The sequence below is a fragment of the Hippocampus zosterae genome, chromosome 12 (genome assembly GCF_025434085.1).
Source record: "Hippocampus zosterae strain Florida chromosome 12, ASM2543408v3, whole genome shotgun sequence".
Taxonomy (NCBI): domain Eukaryota; kingdom Metazoa; phylum Chordata; class Actinopteri; order Syngnathiformes; family Syngnathidae; genus Hippocampus; species Hippocampus zosterae.
In genome coordinates this window covers 4,647,304-4,674,729 of record NC_067462.1, presented here as the reverse complement: position 1 = coordinate 4,674,729, position 27,426 = coordinate 4,647,304, and the positions used below count along the sequence as shown (strand labels likewise).

At 43.6% G+C, this 27,426-nt stretch overlaps 2 protein-coding genes across 5 annotated transcripts in view; one reads left to right on the top strand and one right to left on the bottom strand.

The window, feature by feature from the left end:
- csrnp3 (cysteine-serine-rich nuclear protein 3) overlaps positions 1 to 16,479 on the top strand; it is a 20,116-nt gene extending 3,637 nt beyond the window's left edge. Inside the window, exons 3-8 of one of the 4 annotated variants that reach the window (XM_052082819.1) lie at positions 5,500 to 5,633; positions 5,750 to 5,894; positions 8,592 to 8,760; positions 11,129 to 11,391; positions 11,849 to 12,145; positions 12,880 to 16,479. In XM_052082819.1, coding sequence (XP_051938779.1) covers positions 5,889 to 5,894; positions 8,592 to 8,760; positions 11,129 to 11,391; positions 11,849 to 12,145; positions 12,880 to 13,887 — 1,743 coding nt within the window. In that variant the 5' untranslated portion in view covers positions 5,500 to 5,633; positions 5,750 to 5,888 and the 3' untranslated portion in view covers positions 13,888 to 16,479. Of the gene's footprint in view, positions 1 to 5,499; positions 5,895 to 6,738; positions 7,504 to 8,591; positions 8,761 to 11,128; positions 11,392 to 11,848; positions 12,146 to 12,879 lie in introns of those variants that run through there. The other 3 variants (XM_052082820.1, XM_052082822.1, XM_052082821.1) reach the window with 3 other exon arrangements.
- Positions 15,537 to 27,426, bottom strand: galnt3 (UDP-N-acetyl-alpha-D-galactosamine:polypeptide N-acetylgalactosaminyltransferase 3 (GalNAc-T3)). Its single transcript, XM_052082818.1, has 13 exons — positions 27,283 to 27,426; positions 26,992 to 27,188; positions 26,614 to 26,903; positions 24,734 to 25,275; positions 22,867 to 23,039; positions 22,194 to 22,343; positions 21,674 to 21,908; positions 21,490 to 21,607; positions 20,179 to 20,379; positions 18,650 to 18,781; positions 18,328 to 18,429; positions 18,070 to 18,222; positions 15,537 to 17,691 (listed from the first exon to the last, which is right to left on the bottom strand). The coding sequence occupies exons 3-13, from the start codon at positions 26,614 to 26,616 to the stop codon at positions 17,578 to 17,580; spliced, it is 1,923 nt and encodes a 640-aa protein (XP_051938778.1). The 5' UTR covers positions 26,617 to 26,903; positions 26,992 to 27,188; positions 27,283 to 27,426; the 3' UTR covers positions 15,537 to 17,577.

The following is a 27,426-nucleotide window of genomic DNA, read 5'->3' as shown; positions in this document are numbered from 1 at the left end:
GGCAGGTTTATTGCAATTGTGTGGCTCCTTTTGGTGTGTGCATTTTGGCCACGTGGCCACGGACAAGACGGTCAGTAATCTATAGTAATATTTGCCATTTTTCACTGATGATAAAGAATATATGCCTGTGACTATTGTGCAATAATAAGGCACCGCTGTAAACTAATTCGAATTGCGTAAATTAACTGTGGCATTCCTCGATGTGATGCTAATTCATGCAGATGAAGATGAACTGACCTCTCACAAACACCCATGCCATTTATTTCAAGAACAAGGCTTCGACAAAACAGCATTGATGAATATGTGAGCAGTGTGTTTGATTTTACTTTGGGGGTTGCGTCCTACGCCGATATCATCTGATGCCGCATAATCATCTCGGGCTCAGCGGAGTCCAGCTGAGACCTACCTTCTCTCTTTATATCTCTCTTGATCAGTTTGTCCACTACGCACTCGCTCTCTCTCGCTCGCTCTCTCGATCGCCTCTTCCAAGGCTGCCTTTTACGGCTGAGCGCGACAAAGGTGATGGATGAGGTCGAAGTGAACCCCAGGCTGGCTGCACCGCGTTGGCTCTTTTGTGGTTTCAGGGTTTTGTCTTGCAGGCGCCGCGATTCTATCAGCCAGATCCACTGGGATGCACGCTAGGGTTCTCGCAGTGTACGGGAATGGAAGTGTGGAGAGAAAATGAAAAGAAATCATCCGCTGTAGCTTGCCGCTGTGTAACTCACACAAAGCAGTCTTTATATGATATAATATTTCGCCTAGCGTCGTAATAGTATCATAATACAGCGCAATAATCATGGACCGTATAATAATCCATGTACAATCGATGATGTCTGTGTAAATTAAGAAAAATAATTCATTCATTGAAATCTTTGGGGGAAAAGATTATTTTCATTAATCAAGGTTGTGAAAAGTGATGTATTCATTTGACAAATTGCAGTATTTATTGTTGTGGTGTAGAACTGTATTACCTTTTACTGAGTAGTCTTATCTGAGCCCTTGTAAAAATCTAAGACTGAAAAAAAATCTGTATTCCGTATTTTAATTGTGGGTGTCAGTTCACCTGTTATTAACTGCGTGTTGAAGCAAAGCTGTTTTAATGTACACTACACTACTTTGGTCACCGCAGGCGCTGTCCGTGAAATGCTGCCTGACAAGGAGCCACAATGCTGAGACGGGTTGTTTAGATGAATCATAGAAATATTGCCTTTAAAGATGTTCTCGCTTATCGAGATGCTCCACACACACGCCTTGGAGGCATGAAACTCCCTTGGGAGCATGTTTTGAAAGTTAAGATCATCAATTTGCTGACGGCGAGTAACTGAAAACTTACAGGTACTCAAATGTGTTTTGACCAGCTGCCATAAAGAAACCATCCAGCATAATGAAGAGCTTTAATGTGGACTATGTGGAAAGCTGTTGAAGCATGTATTTGATATCTAGCTAAAGGTCCCTGCACTAGTATACTCACTAGTAAGAGTGGTGCCCGAGTAGATAGGTGTTTTTTTTCCCCGAATGTGTTTTGGGGTGGGCAGCCCGGTAGTCCAGTGGTTAGCACATCAGCTTCACCGTGCAGAGGTACCGGGTTCGATTCCAGCTCCGGCCTCCCTGTGTGGAGTTTGCATGTTCTCCACGGATCTGCGTGGGTTTTCTCCGGGTGCGCCGGTTTCCTCCCACATTCCAAAAACATGCGTAGCAGGCTGATTGAACACTCTGAATTGTCCCTAGGTGTGAGTGTGAGTGCGAATGGTTGTTCGTTTCTGTGTGCCCTGCGATTGGCTGGCAACCGATTCAGGGTGTCCCCCGCCTACTGCCCGGAGACAGCTGGGATAGGCTCCAGCACCCCCCCCCCCCCCCCCCCGCGACCCTAGTGAGGATCAAGCGGCTCGGAAGATGAATGAATGAATGAATGAATGTTTTGGGGAGATGGAACAGATTAATAGTGTGTCCATTCATTTCAATGGGAATGATAATTTGGTTACAGAACAAATGAAATTAATTTCTTAAGGCACCTCCATATTTCGCATCGGAACCATCTTTCATTTAAAACAATTATCCTGGAGTGGATTTGAAGTGGTCCTCATCTGCTTGTTTGGACAGCATTCCAATGAGGTTTTGGAATGCACCTTTTATCCAGCACAGTGGGAGGTGGCCAACTGTTTTGCATATGACCTCAATATTATTGTGACTACACGAGCACATTTTATTCTTCAAGCTCGTTTGCGTATGATTGCCGTCTTCGGTTCATTATTTTAAGGCAAGGAAATATAGGTCAGCGTATGGTGAAGCAAGCGCGTGGCATCCCTCCAGTGTTTGCACCTTATGTAATGGGGCAGAATGTAAATGTGATACTCAGACAGACAGACAGACGTGCACGAGGTGCCTTCCGGGGACAAATTGAAGAGAAATTGACTCGACAACCGAAGAATAGTAGCTTAGGATTTGAGATGTGTTTAGTTGAAAAACATTAATTAATGGACACCGGATGCATCAAAAATCTGTTAAAGGACGTTGGGAGTTATCTATAGAAAACACGGATGCAGCATTATATTTACAAATGCTGTAGGATCATAGAGATATCAAACTAAAATAGAGTTCCATAGATTCAGCAAGAACAAGTCCCCGTTGCCCTGCACTAGTATTCAATAAAGACAAGTAGCGTAACAATTGTTATATTACGCGGATTGTATTGTTTAAGCATGCATTCGCCGGGAATTTCCAAGCTGATATAAATACAATTTCCCATACTGAATTCCCATCAGAGGGAAAACAGACAAAAGAAAGCAGCGTTTTAATGCGCGCAAAGCAAGCGATACCGTTGTATGGAAGCGTCAGTGCAGATTTACATCAACGGCGAAACAAAAGTGAGCGTCGTCTTATTTTGCCTGCTGCACTTCTCTCATTAGCCTGACTTGCTCTTTGCTCTTTGTGATGCAGCCGTGCAATCTTGGAGCGCTCAGCGGTGCGCTTCCTCTGGCCTCGTTTTACAACTGCATATTTTAAAGGGGACGTTACAACAGGGTGGTGGTGGTGGTGGTGGTGGTGGTGGGCGGGGTTATTTATAATTAAAAAAAAGCAAAACACCACAGCTACAATGAAGTACACAATATGGACAAAAGAAAATATGCTGGCACAGTTGTAAAAAAAAAGCTTCCTTTCACCTGTAGAGTGGAAATAAAAAGAATAATAATTGTAAAGATAAGAATGGGTTCCAAGCAACTGTCAAACTAAACCTTTGTATTGACAACCACCAGTTGACTTTGCCTAAGTGAAGCCAATGAATAACACTTAAAGACATGGGATATTTGAACACAAACTGTGGAATAACACATGTTGAAAAAAAATATCAATACTCACAGACATATGTTCTTTATCCTCTGCAAAGAACAACCCATATTATAGTGGCTGACTGACCACTGCATGTTTTCCAAGTCTCCCTGTTGCAACACACCAGGTTCAATGTCAGGCTTCCGCAGAGCTTACTGATGATCTGATCATTTGAATTAGCTGTTTTGCAACAGGGAGACTTGGAAAACATGCAGGGCAGCGGCCCTCCAGGAACTGCGTTTGAGACCCTTGATGTACAGTATATTTGTGTATGCGTTACACTGCCCCCAGCTGGCCAAGATGTCCACACCAGAAGGAGCAGCGCAATGTCCACGGAATGGAAGCAAAGTTAATTCCTCTCCACTCTATTTCATGTCATGTCATTACTGTATGTTTTTGATAGAGTCACACAGTGCTATTTCTCATATTTTTTAAAAAAACACAGTTCAAAAATTGCAGGGTTTTTTTTTTGTGCGTGAAGCATGATTGGATTAAAGGCATTTCCCTCCATTCAATAAACAGCTGAAAAGCGGCTCTCTTTTCTTTATGGCGTTTCCTCTTCTAACGCATCTATTTATTACAGAGTTAAATTTTCAGATGTACTTAGAAACTGCATACAAATGCTGTCTCTATGATGTGTTAAGCAAAAAAAAAAAAGTATAAAACAGATAGTAAGAAAAATGTGCGCACAGACTCGGATGCTCTTCTCTAAGCCTTCACACAGCAAATGTCTGCACATCCGTCAAATATACGATATAGCGTCAGATGCCTTTTGAACAATATTCCTTGTTGATGGGTCCAGCTGTGACTTGACTGTTTGTCTCGCGTCTGCGCTCCCACGGCGTGCTCTCTGGCCTAAGCAGGCAGCTGTTTTCTGACAAGAAGCACTAAAAGCTCACTACCTGCACCACACCAAAACGATGCGGTTAGTGGCTGCTTGGTGAGCGCTGTGCAGAATTTAGCCATTAAAGAGCCAGACGGTTCCCCGGGGGAGTAAGATGGACCAAAAAGCAGCGATAATGAGAGCCAATATTGGTTTTTAATCACAAATGCCGTTATTGACATTAGCAGACACACGGCATTAGACACCTGTTGTAGTAACTAACCTTCGGGGCTTTATAACTCATGCTCTTTTTGATGGAATAAAACTGAAATATGATGTGTTGAAATGCCTTTTTTCTTAATAGGGGTTGTTATTATGAATTAAAATGTGAGATTTTTTTTTAATGACTGTAAAGAGGCAAACCACTCAGGGCTATGAGTTTTCCTGACTCTTATGTAGGCTAAGCTAAGCTAAGGCTAGCCATGTAGGCAGCTTGGATGAACTGCTCCGTGACTGAAAAATAAGATTGGGAACCACATGAATTGTTGTCAGAAGAGGACGCGCGCAAGGAGTGAAGCTTCGAAACCTTACCGCAAACCTCTAAGATGTGCTCATGTGATGAAATGACACATTTACTGTACAAAGAGGAGCAGACACTCTGCTAACATGCTAAAGTGGCTAACTAGTGTCGGCCGTTTGGTCGTAATTTTTGGACTTTTTTTTTTTAATATGTTAAGCATTTTAGACTGTCCATTGATTTCTCATAACCGATAGCTAGCACTCAATTTTAGACATATCCTAATTTAATTGAGGGGGGGGGGGTGATTTTTGTTGCTTTTATAGGCCATAACATACAATTTTGGATGCGTGTCCATTACTTGGGGAAATTACCGGCGTAATGAAAAGCACAGAATTCATTCTTGAAATGTTTAGTTCACTCAGTTCCTGTTGAGATTTTCTTTTTTTTACCTACGTCACGACGTTTTGGCATCCTTGTACGTGCCGTTTCAATGCAGAGATTCCGTAATTTGATTATTCCTATTAGATGATTACACAGTATTTTTTTAACCCCTCCTTCCCCTTTCCCATCTCACCCAAATACACCTCCTCATCTGTTTCTCTGACATTCCCCCCCGACGCCTCCCATATCTCTGCCTCCTGCACCCCACCCCTCACCGCCTCCACCACTGCTAGCCCCTACCCATACACCCTCCCTTTCCCATCTACCATGTTGGTAAAAATATCTGCAGACAGCAGGAGAGGAGGCACACACACACACACACATACACTCTCTCTCTCTCTCTCTCTTCCTTTCTTTCTTTCTCTCTCCCTCCACTGCTCGCTCTCAGACAATCCACCCATGTGAGTTCGCAGGCTGACTGTGCCTCAGCTCCAATCAGCCTCTTTGCCTACCAGCCGGCTACCGCTAATGAGCCTTTGTGTGACAGGGAGAGCAACACTATGACAAAGAGAGAGCTAAAGTGTGAGAGATTCTCATCTTGCTTCTTGTAATTAAGCATGTAATATCGACAGTCTCATCTCTCAAGCTGCAACCCCCCCTTTCTTTGTCTTTTTTTTTTTTAAACCTCATGCTGATAGACCTCTGAAGCCACTGCAAGTCAGTGGACTTGAAACAAAATGGGAAGCTCGTCATCCACAAGGTGTGAATTGCCGCATTCATGATTGTGTAACGGTCGTGCTGTGAGGAGAGGTAAAAGGAGTCCGAGTCTGCCAGCGGATGCAGGTCAGTGGTTCCCGCGAGGGCCGGCCGGCCGGCGCCAGAGGGAGTTGCCGTGATGCCGCGTGCATGTTTGCCTGTTGTCATCTCATTACTGTGCGCTCGCTTGTCTTTATGAATCACGAGATGAACAGAAATGTCTCTGTAATATCGGCGGGTGATGGTTGATTTAGGATAGTTGTCTGTTCAGGTTTTCTGAGATTTTTTTTTTCAATTCCTGTAGTACAGTAAGAGTAAAAAGAGCAACGACGGTTTTGAATATTAAGCACTGGCTTGAGGTACTTGTATGTCAATGTGTACTCTGTGTATGTGTATATTTTTTCTCAAATAAATGCTCAAATAAGATATTACATTACTTCACTTTGGAAGTCATATTCACGGTAATTTACAGAGTAACACATTCCAAATGCAATTTATGTGCATATACACACAAAAAAAGAGGAACTGTCAATTTTGCAGTGTTCTATTTTTTTTTTGCCAGACACACACACACACACAAATATATATATATATAATATATAATATATATATATATATATAAATACATTACGGCACATGTATGTAACTTGAGCTGTAACATGTAATGACCAAAATGTCAGGAAAAGCCTCCTAGAACTTCACATGGGTTTGAATGTAACTACCGGTACTTAATTCTAAACACCGCCACATTGCCAGTTAGGGGGTGTACATTTTTTAAATTGACTTATTTCAATTGTTAGATCACAGCGGGCTGGGGCTTGTGGGGACAGAATATAGATAAACAGATATACTGTATATTAAAATATATGTACAGTTATTTATACATGTGTGTGAATATACAGTATGGATATTGCATTCGGGTTTGACCGCATGTGTAATTTGTTCCTCTGAACTACGGTTACATGGGAAAGCACTAGTTGTGAGGATACGCTGTAATCTCCATGGAAACCACTTTTTTTTTTAATATCAAAGCCTAATGCAGCCTCAGCAGAGAGCCAAAGCGTCCACATACCGGTAGGTCGCTCACAATGCTGTCTAATTTGGAACCTTTTGGAAGCTGCCCACGCAATTTCCGGTGGAAATTTCCACAGCAGGAAGTTAACGTTACTTTGCGACGTATCTGTGAAGGATCAAACATTCGGAGCATTCAAGTGACTTGGACAAGTGGATGCACTTTGCATTCCGTGCATTCCAATTCAGAAAATGGAATTGAACACAACCCTCACCTTGACTTTCAAAATTGCTGGATCGCACACCTCTGTTTTAGGTAGTGATGGGTACAATCCTACAAGGACGAGGCTGGAGTTGGTTGTGGCACCCCCGCAGTTGTCGAAAAGAAAGGGAAAAAAAGAAAAATCATAGCCCCCGGGGAACAATGAGCCTTGCTTTCTGGCAGCGGTGGTTCTCCTATCCGGGCTGCACCTCTTGCTCGCATCTCTTCTCTCAGGCAGCATGTCTCCCAGGAAGCATTTGCATCTGTAATGACTCGATAGCAGAGCCCCAGATGAAACGCGGCGGCCGTCTGTGAATGGAACTCCCCCACAAGCTGCTCTGACAGATAGACAGGATGAAGCTCGCTGAAGATGTCGGCCTTCTTGCCGTGTAGTCCTCCAATTGAGAACAGTTCAAAATAGCGGTTAGTGTTGTTAATACAACACTTCCTTCGGGTGCCTTCTAGGAAGCAAAAAAAAAGAGATGTCAGAAAAAGCCGATTGAAACCTCTCAAATGTATTTGGTGTCAATCAGAGGGACTTGAGATCGAGCTACGTTTGTGGTGACTCCCTTTTAACACGCCTATGAATGTTATTGGTAATTCAGAACAGCCAAATCACAATTATTAAGGGTGTGCACACTTATGCAACCACATTGAAGTTGTCTATTTTTACTTTCCCTCATGAATTTGGTAACAAGAAAATTATGACAATATGTCTCTTATTTATTAAATCTGAGAATTTTGGTAGAGATTTTAGCAAGCATCATGGAAGTTGACATATTTGATTTGCTTTCGCAGGCCACATAAAATAATGTGACGGGCCAGATTTGGCCCCCGGGCCTTGACTTTGACACCTGTGCCTTTGGAAATGACTTAGTAAATGAATTATTTACATGATGCAAAGATCAAATATGAGGTGTGATTAAAAATTAAACACAGGATGAACAAATCTCTTCAAAATTTGTTCAGCCTGTGTTTAATTTTATTTTTAGGATTTCACTCGGTCTTTTCTTTTTAGCCAGGAAAACCTGGCATTTGAACAGGGGTGTGTAGACTTTTATTATTATTTTTGCCTCCACTGTACGATACTTAATTGGCTAGTTTGTTTGAAAACTTGAATTTGCATACGGTTACTGCTTATTACAAATAACATGTACTAAATATTCACAACACACCCTTCCGTATATGAGCATTTTCATTGTCACAAATGTTGGTCAAGCCTCTTTTTTTTTTCTTGAGCCACACAACAAATGAAGCCAAAATGAACTTCCTCTACATCAGATTGAGAATGCAATTATCAGCGTTCGCCGGCCATCGCGGCTCCTTTGTGCTCAAGGTGATCAATTGCCGGCGGAGCGCCACAGCAGAGCCGGCGAGGAGAGCCGGAGGTTGTCGGTGTGTGCATTTGTGGATGCGTATGCTGTGCTAATTGAGTGTGTCGAGGATTACAGAGGCCTCCTAAACTGGATATTAAATAATACGTGGCCCCCTGCGCTGTCTTTGTGTTTCAGGTGCAGATGTGTCAGGCCATGAGCGGAATACTGAAAAGGAAATTCGAGGAGGTAGAAGCCTCCTCCTCCCCGTGCTCTTCCTTGAGGGAGTCTGATGATGAGGTATCCTGCAGCGAGAGCGGGGACAGCAGTGACAGCGTCAATCCGTCCACCTCTGCCCCTTTCACCCGTGAGTGTCAGTCAGCGTGCTGCACCGAGTTGCTAACAAACCGCGTCATGCAAGCGAGGGGGGGGGGGGGGGCAAAAAAGGAATGCGTCATATCATTACCAAAAGGAGGTAATTTCCATCAAGATGGAACTAATGGTGTTATTCCAATGCTGGTGGCCAAGCCGGTCTTTGTAGGAGGCAGTGTGATATGAATGCACAGTCATAGCCGTCAAGGGGAGAGGAAGTGATGCTGAGAGACCACTGGTGTAATCGAAAGGCGGCATGCGCGGGCAGCTTCCCTTATTAGGAATAGCATCAGCATGCCAGTCGAGCCAGATGAATGAGATGATAACCTCTCACGGTCTCACTTTGTGCATTTACCCTGGAACTCCCTTTCGAAGAACAGATTCGCATGATTCAGTCTGTCACCTGTTGAATTTATTTTGTTTGTTTGTTTGTTAAGAAAAAAAGCTGCAATACACTAGCTGCACATATATATTGAGCTCTTTGGAAAATAGTGGATTATTCTTAATAAAAGTGGCCACAAGTTTTTTTTTTAATGCCACTCCCAGTCGAAGTTAAACAAAGTTCAGCATTCTGAGGCTGTATACAAAGCAGAAAGAGGCTGTGGACTCGTGAGCATCTTGGGCATTATCCAAAGGGGAACAACAAGCTTCCAAGAATACATCAAGATGATGGCCCCCAGGGACAACCTGCTTCGTGAATGCCTCAAACAACAGAAGCCCAGTAAGGCGAAGGAGCCAGGAGGGAGATAACAAATGGGAAATCCCCTCATATTATGAGAAAACGAAACCTGACAAAAAAGAGACTAGAATCAATAAGATGGGAAGGCTATCTGAAAAGATCCTTGTTGTTGTCATTTCGAACTGTAAACTTGAATTGCTCATCTCGTCATACTCGGGAACTCATTCTCGCCCTGATTGTTGAGGCCTTGCATCGGGTTATCAACAAAAGAACGGGGAAAACCACACAGTCATCGCAGTATATTCAATATACTAATCTAATATTAGTGCCGTACTGATAAGCTGAGAGATCTCACTGTACAGTATAGCCAGAAGGTTTTCTTCCTGCTAACAAAGCTATTTTATTTAAATTGAAAGAACAAAAGACACAGAATGAAGAGAACGGGACAAAATATTGTCAGTCCATTCACAGCATCTTTTCAAATGACGCATTTTGATACAACACTTGCATCAGATGCAGGTGCGGGTGTACCTAATGGTGTGGTTAGTGAGGGGGAGAGCTAACATAAGGAGAGGAGTGCGTCCCTCGGGTCTGAGCGCGGCTTCTGACAATTGCAGCTGCCAGTGGATGGGTGGGGAGGGAGGGGGGGTCTCGCAAAGACTGACCTTGTCGGTTGTCATGCGGTTGCAGCGCCATGTGATGGAGGGGAGCTCTAATGACTCACTTGCAAACATTCAAGCAGACTCACAACGTGCCTGTAACATCTGCTGAAACAGCTCTCATTAGCATTTGTTTTCCTGGAGAATTAGTAGCGGGCCGGGTCTATTGCTCGGAAAATTGTGAAGAACTTTAATGATAAGGAGGCGTGACTATTGTGAAGGAGTACTCTTCAACTCATGGCCAGCCGGGGGATTATTTGTACTCCAGCGTTGCCTCTTCATAGGTTTCGGTAGTAGCACAGAATTGAGATGACGTTTTTTATTTTTTCTTCACAACATCATGTAAAACTGCTAAAATGAAGAAGCATTTCTCATATTTCACGCTTTTAGGGACAATTTCCTGAGAAAATCTGTGCCCTACATTTCATGACTTCATCCCCCACCGGGACGGAGCCTGAGTCTTGCGACGAGAGTGGCTTCTTTTTCTTGTAATGCATTTTTTAAAAACTGCATCATGGTGTACTTTATGTAAACATACCCAATCAAAAAAAAAAGATAAAAAGTGAACAGTTTATGCCAGTTTGTTCTGCACCTTCGCTTGTGTGTGCTTTGGCCACACGGGGGCAGTATAATACAGGCCTACACTCTGGATCAAAATAATGAAGCCAACTTTGGGTAAAAGTAACTGAATCAAAAGACCCACAGCTGACCGGTGAGTCGGTGAGGAAACCAACCCAGCCTTTTTTTTGTTTTGTATATGAACGTACAGTATCGACACCTCAATCATCGTGAAACTGTACGGATATTAGTCGTACTCTGTAGTATAGGCGGATAACAAAAGATCAACTTGCTCGCTTTGTTTGACACTTGTTTGGGTGGGTAGGCGCTTCAGATACTCAATTATTTGTCTACAAGCCATTAAAAGGTTAACCTTTTCATAATATCTTGCCTTGTGAATTGTGCCATAAACGTGCACTTGACATTTTGTAAACGGACCGATTTTAACCGCCCGTTTCCCCCCTCAGCAGCGGGCTCCATCCTGAAGCGAGAGAAGCGCCTGTGCACGAGGAGGGTGCACTTTGAGAAGGTGACCGTGTACTACTTCAGCAGGAGGCAAGGCTTCACTAGCGTGCCAAGCCAGGGCGGTAGCACGCTGGGCATGTCCAACAGGCACAGCTGGGTCAGGCAGTACTCCCTCGGCGAGTTTGCCATGGAGCAGGAGAGGCTCCACAGGGACATGCTGAGGGACCATCTCAAGGAGGAGAAACTCAACTCCATCAAACTCAAGGTGACATACGCTCATTCCTTAACTGCCGTCTTTGGAGTGATGACGGTCGCGCTTTTCAAGCGATTTGCTTGCAAATTGGCGATACACTCATTGGAAACAACATTCAGCATATATCGGTCCCTCCATTAATTAAAAAAAAAAGTTGGGGACAATTAATAACTCCATCTTGGTCTTTGTTTTTAACAAAACAAACTTACAGAAGTGTATCTTACCTATTTTCACTTCTTCTCGAAGAAACATCCGGACTCTCAATCTTGAGGCAACATAATGCTGCACCGCTCCCAAATTGTGAAGGAAGAGATCATTTTACAACACAAGATGGTTTAGAGTTGCATTTGTTCTCAAGCTAATTTCACTTTAAATGAGTCACATTAAAGACGAGATGGGAACAGAGCGATAGTCCCAATTAAAAAAACATTTTTAAATCAATTGCCCATGATTCCCTCTGGCTTTGTAGCTTACCAAGAACGGAACAGTCGAGTCCGATGAGGCCAACACTCTCACTGCCGAGGACATTTCCGACGACGACATCGACCTGGACAACACGGAGGTGGATGAGTACTTCTTCCTGCAGCCGCTCACCACTAAAAAGCGACGGGCCCTGCTCCGTACGTCCGGAGTCAAGAAGATCGACGTGGAAGAGAAACATGAACTTCGGGCCATTCGTATGTCCAGAGAGGACTGCGGCTGTGATTGTAGAGTCTTCTGTGAGCCAGAGACCTGCGCCTGCAGCAATGCGGGGATCAAGTGCCAGGTAAAGGCTTGATGAGGCAATCTAGCCTCAATTTTTTTTTTAAAACCTAAAATAATATTTCAGCTCAACTCGTATAATTCACAGAACCACCTTGTGACTGACCCATACTATCAATTTGTGGAGAAATGAGATGAGACCATATTTGCCCACGTACCTTAGTCGGTATTTCAGTAACCTGGAAGAAAAAAAAATGGTTTCACCCAAATCATCTGTTTTGGACACAGAAAACAAGCTTTTTGTACCAAGATAGCTTGATGCTCATGATTTTGCAATAGTGATAGTATTTGCACATTAATAGTAGTAGTATTTAGTAGTGTGTGCGCGTCCATGCAAGCATGTTCATTATGTCATTGCGTCAACTTCTACATTTAAATAATCACTGTCGTCTTTTCTGTCTTCTGTGACACTGTAGTGGATTCAACATGACAAATACTTTGATTTTTTTATTTTTCACAGCTCAATCTTCAAACCAGAGTTGACCGACATTCTCAAAAAAAAAACAACAAAAAACAGCATTTTATGTCAACAGCGCTCATGTGCTGAAAAAAAGTCAAGACATTTTAAAATCCAGTGATAAAGGCATCCTTGATTAAAATTTGGTCATGATCTGTGTCATTTGAAATACATTTCCCAAACCATAGAAAAAACTATTAGAAAAACATGGCTTCTGAGCATTGTTGCTTTTCCAGCGGTGTAATGTCGCCCATGACAAGGAAACGCTTTGTTCCCTCTAGGTAGACCGCATGTCATTTCCATGTGGCTGCACAAAAGAAGGCTGCAGCAATTCGAGTGGCAGAGTGGAGTTCAACCCCATCCGCGTTCGGACCCATTTCCTGCACACCATAATGAAGCTGGAGCTGGAGAAGAGTCGTGAGCAGGAGCAAGCTTCCCCCGCCAACGGTTACCACGGCAACGAGGCAGTCGGCTCCAACCCCCTGGTTCAGTCTCAGCACAGGTTGGACTACGCTTTGCCCGACGCCGTCCCCCAAAGCGCCGGCGTGCACCTGCAGACAGCCGGCGAGATGGACGAGCCGCTGGAGGACGAGGAAGAGGATGAGGAGGATGACGATGACGAAGAAGAGGACAACGAAGACGAGGAGGACAGCAGCAGCGTTTTCAGCGGCCTCTCGGACTCCAGCACTCAGAGTTTAGCCAACAGCGAGTCGGAGGACGAGGAAGACGAAGACGAGGATGAGGACAGGTCGGAGAATTTGTGTCACACAGAGGTGGTCCCCTTGGCCTCGGTGCTGTGTTACGGCGACGATGACAACCACGTGAACGGGAACGCATATTTAATTAACTCCCCCTCAGCCGAGTACTATCAGCTCGGGAATTCTGGCCCCGCCCCCGGTGGCCCGAGTAGCCAATCGGGCGAACCCTACGGGGAAGCCTTAGCATTCCAAGAGCCAATCAGCGGCAGCCAAACCCAGGGCGCCTTCCCCAATCAGCCAGTGGAACAATACTCTACGAATTTTAACTTGGGCGGAAACGGACCGGTAGCCGCGATGAACCACTACGCCAACGAACGTGACAAGCAGCTAACGTCCAAAGCGGACTTTGCGGATCCGCCCGAGAACCAGTTTCAGAACTATCTGAACAATAACGCCCACGCTCCGTTCAGCACTCACGGCTCATGCGCGACAGCCGAGCCGCCGCAGCAGCAGCAGTCCAATGTGAACAGACACGCCGACTTGAACTTACTCGCGACGAGTACCAAGAATCTGTCTTTACCGGCCGTGTAGAAGGTGCTGCACGTTTGAATCGAGGCACCTGTCAACTTTTCTTGTTTGTCGAAGACGTTTCACCTTTAATCCGAAAGGCTTCAACATTTTCAGTGGGGGGGGGGGGGGGGGTCTCCCAGGGGTGGGGAGTGCAGTGACCTTGAAGGTTCAAATCTACAGACTTGTAAACAATTAAAAATCAATTTGTACTTTCTTATGAGCTCTCAGAATTGAGGGCACACATTAAAAAATATTTTGGTCTTACATTTTAGGTTTACACTCAAATAAAGGAAGATGGACCATGAATTAATATGAAAGACAGTTTGTTAACCTACTTAGAGTTGTTAGCTTATTTCCGATTTGAAGTCTTCAAAGCGTTGGCTCTGATAACTTGACAAAATGTTACAAGTCTGGCGTAAACAATCAGTCTTTAAATCAGAATACACAATAAGAATGCACACAAATCTGTGGCAATCTTTAAACATGGACTACCCTGCCATTTTCTAGACACTATACATCTACGTAAATATGCGCTTTACCAATTGTTCTTCAAAGTCTGCGTTCCTGTATTTGATTTATGCATGGTTTTTAAAATGTTTTCTAATTTTTTTTTTTTTTACAACTCGATACGTAACATGTTTTCTAAAAATCTTGCACACAAGAAATACACCAATTATTTCCTAAACACTGCCGCCTTCGTGATCTGAAAATCATATTCTACTACATTGGGATGTTGATTTGAATTCACTTAATTGTTCAACTCTCATGCTCACGAAGCAATATTGAGTTAAGCTGAATTGAGACAACCCCCTCCCCCCCAAAAAGATTCTCATTCCATGACGGAGTGGCCTGAGCGAGTGGTTTAGCCAGGCGCGCAAACTTCCAATTAGCAACAATACCACCTCACCACCTCGATCGAACCCAGGAAGAAATAATGAGACTCCACATCGAAAATATTGTCTTTAAAAAAAGATTCAGATAAAAGGTGAATCGTCTTCAACCAAAAAAAAAAAAAAGTTCAATGCTTAACATGATCCGGAAGACTGAAATTCAACATGGCCTTTTTTCTTTTTTTTTTTTTTTTTTAAAGTTAGGAGCACATTGGATTCATGGCCTTTTGCATCATCCGAACTTGAATTTCAAAAGGATCACAGATCACAGCACCGTGGCTCATTTTCATTGCTGACAGCACGGGTTTCATCGTAGGAATGTTTCGGAGGCCTCGCACACACCGTATCGACGTCAACGCGGTTCAAAGCTCAAATATGTCACGCTGTGCAATGTAATTTCAGATGTAAAGTTCTAGTTTTGAGCAAATATTGTACTGTAGATGGAACTTTTATATGTCTATCGTGTGTGTGTCAAAATGTGTGCAAAAAAAAAAATACTGACCGTCAAGTTATTTATTGTTTAGGAAGTATATGTGCATTATAATTATATATTGTAAAAGTTTTGATAATAGGCATGCTCTTTTGGGAATTGCAGCAGTATTTAAGGGGAACAAAAAAAAGATATTGTTTTATACAAAACAAAAATAAATGTGCTTGTTTTTTTCCTTATTAAATGATATGCTTTTCTATGGTTGGAAAAGCATGAAAACGTTTTCAATTGTCATTGGTCAGATTGTGACCTTTGGGATTGAAGTGTTGGTGGTCCATTGGATGCCACAGTTTTGTTTTTTTAATCGATACTTGAATGGCGAAAAAGAGTCGCCGCATTAAAGTGTTTCATTAATACAGGGATATTAAATAGCACTTTGAAATGTCTCCAAAAAGCTCTGATTTAAATTCATGCTGACCCCAACCGCTAAATATCGAACAAAATTAATGTGATATCTTTTTTGGGGTTTTTTTTCTCTCTTGTGGTTTGAATGCTGTACAAACATTCCTGTCTGGTTGTTTATATGAATGAGGTTTATTTAAGATGATCCATTAAATGAGGTTGTTGTGTGCAATAGTTATCTACAAATTTATTCCACTAATTTCAACATAGCATTTTTCCCCCTTATAATTGCCATTGCATACATTAAAAATGGATGACAATCACAGATTGATATTTGATGATCATAACTGAGTCATTGAAAATGACGACGTGGAGAAATTGCAAAATAAGCACTTAAAATCTCAAATGAAACAACTCGGCTGCTAATGGAGGATTTTTTTTTCTCTTTTTTTTTTAAGTGGTTATAAGTTTGGACCTCACATGTGCAGAATGCTTTCGGGCAATGGAGGGAATCAATAGTGCTGATTAATTTTGCCAAAGCATACAGTACAGTGTGAGGGTGAGATGATGTTGCATCCAGTCAAGAATTCACCCCCACCCCCACCCGCACCCCCTTAGTATTTATGAATGACATATTGAAACGTGTATTTATTGTGGTCAGTCAGTATTGAGTAAATTGCTTCAGTATTTTTAAAATTGTCCATTTTTAAATGCTGATTGTGAGTTGTAAAAGCTTCATGTGCCTGATTTCTTTTTCATTTTGGGATTTTGTGAAATGCATACGTTTTGCACAAAGTGACTTTTTTCCCCTATGTGTTTTTTTTAATCTGTAGATAGAATTAGTTTTCATTTTTACATGGTTTTGAAATAAATGTCATTTGGTCTTCATGATGTCATGTTTGAGTTTCACGTGAATGTCATTTTGTTAGTCTACGACGCCCCCTGCAGGAGACGCTTAATATAGACGTAGCTTCTCGACAAATGGCTGCACATGTTTATTTTTTCCAAGTTCCCCCAGTTTGACATGAAAACCACACAGTAAGGCTGGTCAAGTTTATAGTATTTAGGATAACTAGCACAAATGAGTTTGGCCTCTTAGAGCACAGCGTGTTGGTCATCAGAGATTTGTCCGTCAAATTGAAGTACACATAGGCAGGTAAGCATTGCGGCATTTGCATCAAGGCATTTCAGAGGCAGCCAACTTCATACCAAGAAAACAATGATGACCCCCGCAACAACGGTACTCCCCGCACACTCATGTAGCAGATCCCCTCCCCCCTCCCCCACCTCGTATAGAATAAAATGGCATTTAAGGCACTGGATGAAAGTGGTCTTAAAAATAGATTCTGTGCTCACATTTGTGTTTCCGTTTAAGTCAGTGTCTTTGGTACGCTGATTGTAAGGCGTTTGTTTATGTTGTCATTGTTATTTTATCATTTAATAGATATTCGATTCAATGTTGGCTTCACGTGGGTGCCATACGGCACGTTACAATGCTCATACGAGGCGAAGTGAAACTACACGTAGGGACAAATGTCTTGGGGCACTGCTCTAACCCGGCTTCCAATTTAGTGGGAACAACTTTGTGCAGATCCATCAAGGCCTGATAAGATGGTTTAAAGTGAAAGAAATTGACAATCTGGTTAAAATCTTCCCAGGAGAGTGAAAGATTTTGGCCTAAATTTGGTATGTTTAATGGCCATGTGTCCCAATACTTTTGTCCGTACATTTGATTTAAAAAAGAAAAAAAAAGGCACCAGTCAGCTCAGTGCACCTTCATGATTCCGAGCATCTTTGAGTACACACTGTGCTCGGAGGCAACGTGTCCAAAACGTTCCCCCACCCCCACGGTGACTCCCTGACGTGCTTTCGCCCGACATTCAAACTTTGAAGCAGCGACAGTTCTGTTTATGTGTTAAAAATAAATTAAAAAGTCTTTGCAGTCAGGAATCTATATATTAAAAAAAGGGATACTCAAGAGGTCCGCGGTCAGATAAAGGCCCAAAGCTGGTATCTGTCTGAAGGGTCGCATGGAGTGAGGGAGGGATGCTCAAGGCGGGCACTCAGACACATGTTGCTTCTCGGCAGGTAGATTAACTGGTTCTAGTTGAAGACAAGCAAAAAGACACATTTTATTCCCCAACATTTGTGTGAAAAACCCACGTGGAAATGAGGCCATAAAAAAACTTTTCTTTTAAATGTATATATTTTGTAGTTCCCCAGCAAAAGCCATTTTCTTTCGCAAAATTCAGAGTTTATCCCTCAAAAGAAAATATTTGTCACTAAACATGTCAGTCTTTTTCACCATCGTGTACGGATAAACAGACAAATTGCCTTGCCGTGTACACTGGGTGTTCTGATGTGAACTGACGCTTACATTTTGATGACAAATTTAAAAGTTGCACGTTCGCCTGAGGAGAGGTGGGGGGGGGTCGCAACAAGATCACTTTTCAAAATAGTTGAGCCCTAGATCAAACTTACATCCTGCATCTGCCACTTTTGCTCCGGTCCTACGGCCGTGTTCCTGCCTTTATACTGGCAGGCCTCCAGCTTGACGGGCCCCTGCACCCCGTGCAAACACAGCTCCTTCTGAATGTTGTGTCGGATCTCATGATGCGTGGAGAACTCAAAATACTACAGGTGCGAGCAAACAAACAAACAACAAAAAAAAAGGCATGAAAAGATTAAACCGCTATTCGATTTTTGGTTGATAAGCAAGAGAAGGCGCTCTCTTGAAACCTGGTTCCCTCCCATTCCATGACATGGGTACATGATCAGCTGTTTGCCCCCGTCATTGTTCTCGCCGGCATCCAGACAAGAGTCCTTGCCCACATTTTTCACCTAAACACAAAGAAAGGACACCAAATGAAAAGCTAACAAACCCCGGCAAGCTGTTCAAACAGCTTGAGTGTCTGCAGAGAGTCAGTGGCGTCCAATTGGAACTGCTGCGGACCCGCTGGAGGTCCCGAGTACAAACCCGCAGCGGCTAACGCTGCGCCCTGAGGATTAGGAGTTGAGGAGAAGGGGGGTGGGGGGGTGACGGGTTGGTGTTCACACTTACCGCGCCAAAGCGCAGGGGGTTCAGATCGGGCATGAAGACCTCTGGATAGACGTTCTTCAAATACCAGGAGAAGTTCTTGCACTGCAGCCGCTCACGGAGCTTGACGCGCTTTGAGACATCCCCAAACGTTTTCTGGAGAACAAAGCACGGCCGAAACAAACAATGAAACTTGACATTATCGAAGAAGATGGGATGTTCCAAATCATGTTAAGGTCCAGATTAAGACTAACATGGATACACTGGACTGATATTTGACCATTTTTGTTGCACTTGCACTGACGTGTGTATGTGGGTTTCGTTTAAAAAAATAAAAATAAAATAAAAACATTCTAGGCTCAAGACGCATTTATAACATTTTGTGCAGTGTAGCCTTTATACACTACGTGCGTTTCATTCATTCTGCGACTCAAAACATGCCTATTGCAAATCATCTTAACCCATTGCAATGAATGGAAATGCCAATAATCCGTTCCACCCTCACACATTATGACAATTGAATTGAATGAAAAGTAATTCCATTTCATATTTGTCGTTTCCCCACGCTTTCTTCTTCAACACACACCGCTCATTCTGGCGGGAGGGGTGAGATTCCCCAGACATGTTGCGAGTCAGAAAATGTGAATTTGAGTGGCGGCACTGCAGCAAAGCTTTTGTTCGTATAGTTAACGCATAGTGCAACCAATTTACTTTTTTTTAACCCCCATTTCAAGCGTTGCGACAGAAATGCTTCAACTTTAAGACATTTCCGAGCTGTAATCGCAACACGGCAGTACCGCGAGACCTTGCCGTTTTTGACGAATGTTCTATCAGCATCCGATGCCGCAGCATGCCTACTCTCAACGCGTTTGTGGATACATGACGCAAGCTTTGGGCAGTGGACTTTTTTTTTTTTACGCAGCAGGGCATTCTGGAACACGTCCTCCCGAACGGCAATTATATTTGTTACAAAGTGTCGAATCGTTATTGTTGCCGAAAAGATTACCGGTATTTTTGAAATTCCGAAATGTAGAGGATGCTACTTATCCTCCTCCAAAGTGATAGCTAGTGCGCAGGACTCCTTCAAGAATGCGTGTTGGAAGGTTACTCGAGGCGGAGCCCCGAGGGAGCTTTTTATGGCACCTAGGAGACCACATTTCAGGAAATGCTACGAGCCTCTGTCATTTGCCAGCCTTGGGTCGCTGCCTGCTGCCAGCAAGCTTTCATCGCGGCCATTTATTTCTTTTCAAACAATGTGCTTCCTCCCCCCCCAACCCCGAATGAGTTAAATACTGCACTTTGGACTCTCTTTGTAATACTACACTTGACCCCGCAGAACGTATTTCACCTCACGTGTAGTGTTGAGACATACAAACCGCTGCTGCTTGGTAATTAGCAGAAGGATATGTTTAAACTTGCCTTCAAGAAGAGAGGTCCTGAAGCGCTACCATTATTGCGTCCAAAAAAAAAAAAAAAACAACAACAACAACAGCGCGTGAAAGTAGATTTGAAGTGATTAACTGGGTAAACGCCGATGAGAAGTAAACACGTACATCTTTGGCCATCTGTCCCGCTTGCTGGTTACGACGGTAGAAGATCTCCTTATACTCGTCCATCCAGACCTCGGCCAGTCGGACCTGGTTGCGGGCGATGACCTGCGTGCCCTTGGGAAAAGTGTGGGGACTCTTGGTGCGGAAAACGTGGCCCACGACGGAGCAGGGGATGATCTCCAGCTGCCCGCCGCACTGCCAGACCTGTGGGTGACAGGTCAACAGCATAAAAAAAAAAAAAAAAAAAAAAAAAACACTTCAAGCCTCGTTTCCACTTACGAGTTTGGCAATTGTCATGTCAGCTACAATTAAGTACTGTACGGGGTGATCCAACTTTTGACACCAAATACCACATCATGAATATTTAGCTCTCAAACTACCAAGACCAAGGCTGACATACAGTAGCAGAGAACACAAGAGGGTTTATCCCCCCCCCCAAAAAAAGTGTATTTCACCCTGGTGAGGTGTTCATATTTCTGTATTTTAGACAAGATTCATGGGGCTGGTGGAAATCTGTGATCAAGTCTGAAATGTGACAGATGGACTGTTATTTAGAATTGTTCCCACTTCTGGTCAAATGTTTGGGAATGAGAGAGCCGAAGGTGTTGACTTTGTAACAATGTTGCAAAGGCAAGGTCCAAAACTCAAAATGTTCACAATTGAGAGCAGAACATCCTGTAATATAAAATGTGTTGAAAATGTGTTCTGATACGCGCTTGTCACAGAAAAATGAGTTCAGCTGAGGATTTTTTGGGAGGGGGGTGGGGGGTGTTTTTTTTCCAGAAAAAAACCCCCAATTTAAAAAAAAAAACGGCCTACAGAGCCAAACACCAAATGGGGTTTATTATTTTAAGATACTGTAACATTATACAGCTCTGATTATTTTTAAAAACACTTAATGATTCAATTACACTTTTAGATAAAAAAAAGGACCTACAGTACATATAAGTAAGAATACAACTGAAATGTATGCGAGAGAAAAAAAGTGACATTTTCTACAATTTGACAACAAAATTCAGTGAGTGTACGCCACAATGGGAATCACTGCCGTGACGTGACAATAGTAGCTTGACGGCGTGAAATAACAGCTTTGACACACATTTACAAGTCATAATTTGATCACGCTAGCGTCTGCAAAGTCACAATACAATAGAAGCGGCTGTCAAACTCCGGCTCTGATTCCAATGATCAGCAAGCTCTGCAGTCCTGATCATTTGAATCAGGTGAGTCGAGAACATGCAGGATGAGTGTCCCTTGAGGACCGGACACCTGCTTGGTGGAAATGAGGTACGTTCATGCCTGGGCATTCCTTACCCTGAAAGACATTTCAATATTCTCGCCACCCCAGATTTCCATTTGCTCATCATAGCTTCCAATGTGGTAGAAATATTCCTTGGAGATGGAGAACAGCCCGCCGGCAAAAGTGGGCGTCCTGCAAAAGACTTGAATGAAAAAGTCGTTTTCGCAAGAGTCCACGTCGCAGGGACGCCAGGCTTACTTAATTGGGTACGTTTCGTCCTTCCTCCTGTTTTTCTCATGATCCGGAAGACTCTCCCATCCAAAGGACAAGCCCCAGTCAAAGTTGCCCCGGTTGTGGTTCTGGCCGGACGGGGACGGCTTCATGAACTCAAAGGTGTTGAGGTCGATGGTCGATATGTCAGGACTGACCACGGCGGTCGAGTTCTCCGCAATCCTGGCAAGCAGCGGCTCCAGCCAGCCGTGAAAGCATTCGCCTGCGAGGACAAGAAACCGACTCACACCCGGCTCCTTCACTACGGTCATCGGCGTGTCTGGCACGCAATATGACCACCAAGGAGTTTGCACGAGCCAAGACTTTTTTAGAAAACGTGTACTCATATAGACTTTATATGAATTAAAAAATAAAAACTAAAACTAACACTAAAACTAAAACTATGCAAATCTACAAACAAAGCATGCCCCCCAAAAATAAAATAAAAAATAAAAAATAAAAAAAAGCCACAATGAAACAAATACTAACTATAATGGTGTGGACTCACAATGGGCATCCAGAAAGGTGAGGGTGTCACCGGTAGCCACAGACGCGCCCAGTAACCGAGCAGTAATCAGGCCTTTCCTCTCTACTTGCCGGACGACCCGGACAATACTGAGAGCTTTCAGATACTCGTCCAACTCGTCCTTAAGCACATCTGAAAGGCAAGTATCAAAAAGGTTAAAATGACACCGTGAATGAGTTTGACAGTTATAAACCATCTGCTTAAGCTCCATATAAAAGGCGCGGGGACTGTCCAGCTGATAAGACTCACAATCGTTGGCATGCGTGACTCAACCCGAATAAAGGAAAGCTAGCTTTGCTGCTAATCCTCAATATGGGGGAGCTATTTGGTCAAACCCGTTTCCACAGAGTACGGCTGCTGCCTATCCGGCCACCGCGTGTGGGCCTGGCTCCCTTTCAGTAACTGAATCTAAAAGGCTCCAAATGGACTGAAGTCTCCCCTAGGATTCTGTTACTTCCCCCCACCGGGCCTCTTTTTTTTTTCAAGAGTCATTTCGGAGCTCTGACTGTGAAGTCCTTAGGGAAAGTATTCACCTTCACTTCTCACTTCCTCCAGCTACAATAGAGGAAAAGGGCTTCCTCCCCACTGCACCGCATGAAATCAAACCCTGCAAAGAGAAACGAGTGATTGGCTCCTAAGCCCCCCCCCGTTTTACCATCAGCACTGGCGTCGTCCACCAGGATAATCTCCTTGAGGAGAATGGCGGGGGATGTATGCAGGACGCTGTACACCGTCCTGAGCAGGGTGCTCCAAGCCTCATTGTGAAAGACGATTATCACGCTGGTGGTTGGCAAGCGAGGGCATCGCTTGAAGGTTTGCTCAATACATCTGCGGAGAGAGGCACAAAGATCTATCTGTCCCGAGCGCTCCGGAAGGCTTCCTCTGTGCCGTGTTTGATTACTGCTGTGACACCGCGTGGGGTGGCAACATTTTTTTTCTTCCTTCAAATGGGCAGTGGGAGAAACTATTTGATTGTCAGAGATTTAAAAAATTACGCATTTGGTTGTTGTGTACGTTACGTGTACTGCGATGGCATGCGGGCTGAGATGGGGGCACCACAGAGGGGTGTGCCGTCATGATCCAAATGTAAGTGGCTTTTTGCTTGAGCTGGCCTTCCCGGTTACTATGGGTAGGCATGCTGAAGCAAAGTCTCCGTGAGAGCAATCATCTCTGTGGTTTCTGTCCGACTCCACTTGCAAAAACCAAACGCAATGGATTTGCTGGAGCTCAGGCTCGAGTCTTGTATTACTGCCCCCACGCCCCCACCCCCAATACCACAATCTATGTTATGCAAAGACCAGAGTGTTTTTGCGCTTCACCTCCACAAAAAGGAAGTTACAGTAGAACCTCTGCATATGGAACCTGGTCAACGCCCCCATATGACATGACTGATAAAGTTTGAACGCTAACCACAGTGTTTTGTTTTTTTTTTAACTTTGGATTTTTGTAACAATTCCAATTCAAATCTATTTTTGGGGATGACGTCACAAGATGCCATAATGTATTGGGTAAGACCTCAGAGAAGCTCAGAATGATTTAAAAAATATATTTTTTGCAACACTTATTCCGTAGAAGGGACAGACTCAAAATGGACGTTGACGGGGAAAGATAAAGAAGAACTATGAAGATGAATATTAAGCAGAAGTTAGTTGAAGTAAGAAGACTCGTACTCAAAGCAGCAAGACTCTGGGGTCGCCATTAGCTTTGCCAACAAAATTTGTGATTTCCAGCGGGGAACTTATTTTTCACTTGTATGACAGTTAAGAATGTTAACAAAAAAATGACATAAGACATTTCCTCTGCGCCATGATTTCCTATGGGAAACATGAATTTAGAGCTTCCATTGTAATTTATAGTTCTTGCACAAAATACGGCTCGGGGGCCACATCTGGCCCGCCCACTGTCTTTGACCGGCCCTTACTGTGACAACGAAGTCAAAGAAAAACTGGAGAAAAAAAAAAAGAGACAAGCAAAAACAACAACATCGGTCCTAATGTTAGCGAAATTATTTAAGATTTGCATGTTGGCTTCGCCCAAGCGTTCCTCTTTCTCTTTTGGTCACTTTGCAAGATTAATTGCCCACCCATGACTTCGAGTTTACCTTGGAAAAACTAAAGGGCCAGTTTCCTCAAACTTCTGTAAATGGCTTATGGAACATATTATTGTAAATAGTTTTGCGACATTATGATAGGTCACTTTTCACAAGTGTTTGTGGTCTCTGGATTATCAAACTATTCAGTTACAAACGGACATAGCACAAGTAGGTGGGGTTTGCGGTCTATACTTTTGTCATAGTGTGCCAGTTGAACGTTATTGTTTTATTACTATTATCATTTCTGTTATAAATCGGCACAGCACAACAAGTAGGTGCGACCGCAGCTTTGGTTCCGAGCAATTATTTGGCAAAGGAGTGAGCACAATTTGGCTGGCACAAACATTGCCGTCTCCATATGGAGTTTAAGATCAAGTCAAACATGAGTTCTTTTGTATGAACAGGATGAAGAGTGCGCAAGCAAACATACTCTGGTGGTCTCGTGTCGGCGCCCAGGTCTCGGCTCAGGGAGATGCGATCGCTGGCATACAGATTGAAGCAGTGCTTCTGCTCGCCCGTCTCTTTTTCTTTCTGTTCTGCGGGGCTCAGCGAGTCCGTCCGGAAGGGCTTGCCGGCGGCGCCCGGCGCTAGCGGGTTCTGGGGAGGCCTCTCCAAGGCCGGTTTGAGCTCGGCGGCTGTGTAGCGACCCGGCAAGCAGGACGCACCGTTTGCACTGTGCTTCTGACGTATGGGGGCTCCAATCTGCAATTTGGGCATGGCGTCCCTGAAGTTGTTAACCGCTCCCATCACCATGCCCAGCATGGTATCCTGCTTCTCTTTGATCTCCTTGAGCCACGGGTCCTCCCGTTGACTTCGGTTCTCCACTTCCCATTGTATCAAGAACACAAACGTGACAAAGACCAGTGCAGCTACGATCAGTTTCAGAGGATGCAGTCGTCGTCGGAACACTCGGCGCAGTATTGTCATTCTTCTTGGATGCAGACCCAGGCTGGGTTTAAACTGCAGTCCCAACTGCAATGCATCGATAGAGAACCAGTGTCAAAAGTCAGCGTCACTTCTAGGTTTTACATCATTATAAAGTGCCGTTTATGTCCTCGACAGAACCACTCAGCCATCATTAAAACGGAGCGGAATAAGTAAACTGAAGCGGCCAAACATTGGCACAATGAGGAGTCCTAAGTTTCTATCATCGAGATGTCCATCACAGTGGTTTGCCAGCTACAGTATGTGTAAGGAGTGGCTGGGCGGGTGAAGAAAAGCGGCCATTTTCTGTCAGACTGGTTGCCCGCAATTGTGCTGGCTGAGTTTGTGTCCGTCTTAAAACAAACTTTTTTTTTAATCATACCGGTAATTAAAAAAAACATTAGTATTATCCCCCAAAGAAAAAGTTGTTTAAAAAAAAACTGTATGGCCTCCCTTTTTGGGTTGAGATACAGACTTTCCCCAAAACCATCCATTTCCAGGCACGAGAACCACATGAGGCTCGGACTGTTCCATACAGGGTTGAATACTGTCAATCCCGATCTGATTATCCAGAAGCGAGATCAGCCGATCTTGATCACATGGATTAGCTGCATATTTTTCAATGTTACAGATACTGACATACCCAGTTAAAAGGCGTGCCAACGTGGCAGCCATGTTGACAGGTACAATGTTTTAATCAAAAGGAAAGGCATAAAAATTACGTTGTAACTTGCTTATGCCCGAACTGATTTTTCTAATGTCTGCTTTTTTTTGTCAATGCCACAATGAGTGCAAATTACACAGAATATGACCAAAAAAAGACCAACATTTTTTTATTGTTTTAATCTAAAATGCAACTTCACGTTCCAGCAATCCCTGCTTTCGTTTTTCGTGCCGTCCACACACGTTGAATGAACAACATTACCCCTCCTTGCTTAGCCTCATAATGCTGGTCTCATGTGAATAAATTAATATTTGTAATTTTACACACACACAGTTAGTGTTTATGTGTGCATTGTCTGCTTGCAGTTAAAATATAGATTTTTTTTAACCGTGTGAGAGCTTTACCAACGTATTTCTAACATCATAACATCTAAATACACTTGATATGAAGTGCAATAATAAGTCAAGCTTTTGGGGAGGTCTCAAAGGCACTTTATGGCAATACTGTACCGACTTTGGTCTCCGACATAACCCAGGAAAAGTTTACCTCGTGCGGTTAAACATAAAACTCGTTCGATATAGGACAAGTACTAAAATTAACTCCATCCACACGTTATCTGAACCGCTTAATCCTCACACACAAAATTAATTTGTGAAATTGTCATCAATCAGTAAACCACACTACTGAGGATTCCGTTAGGGGGGAAAATCACGAAAGCTTACCATGATTCAGGGAGCCCGACGTGCGATAAAAAAAAGCTCCCAAATCGACTCCAACAAAAACACAAGGACCGAATTCATGTCTCCTTCCGACCGGGTTGCGCGTCGCTGCCTACACCGACGCGAAGGAGAAGCTGGTTTTGGTCGGGTAGAGAGAGAGAGAAAAAAAACCTAAAAAAAAGATTTGTACTTGGCCAAACTTCCGTCTAGTTGGATCCAGGTGCGCCGCTCTCAGGTAGGGGGCGGGGACCTAGTTGTGCGCATGCGCGAACTATGCGTGTCAAACTCCATGGCTGCAATAAAAGGAGGAAAAAGCCAGCAAATATGTAATGTCTTGTTTGCTAACCAAATATTCCAAATTATTTATAAGTTGTAACTTACACGAGGACACGCAGTCGCCTTTTCGTGAAGTTTACAGTCTCGGTTCATAAAGGCGGGCGTGTGTTTATTGAGCAGTCGCTCGCGTTAAATGAATCAAGGAAGGATGATGCCGGTGGCGTTTGTTCAAGAGCTCCATTCATCAGGTTGCTGGGATACAAATAGTGGAGGAACGCGCTGGATTTCCACACCGAGAAAATCTGGCGAAAGTTAAATGAAAAATGACAAAAAGAACAATAATAATTCGTGAAAACAATGATGCATTGGTTCTTGTTTTCACATCCCAACACTTACCTGTCGATGGATCAAAAATCTCCCAGCTCTTTGCCTCAGTGGTGCCGATGACGAGTTTGATGTCAAGAGGAGCAGCGACGTGGATCGCACCAGTGGGGAAACTGCCCTCGGCCACTACTGTGCAGTGTGTCTGCCTTCAACTGG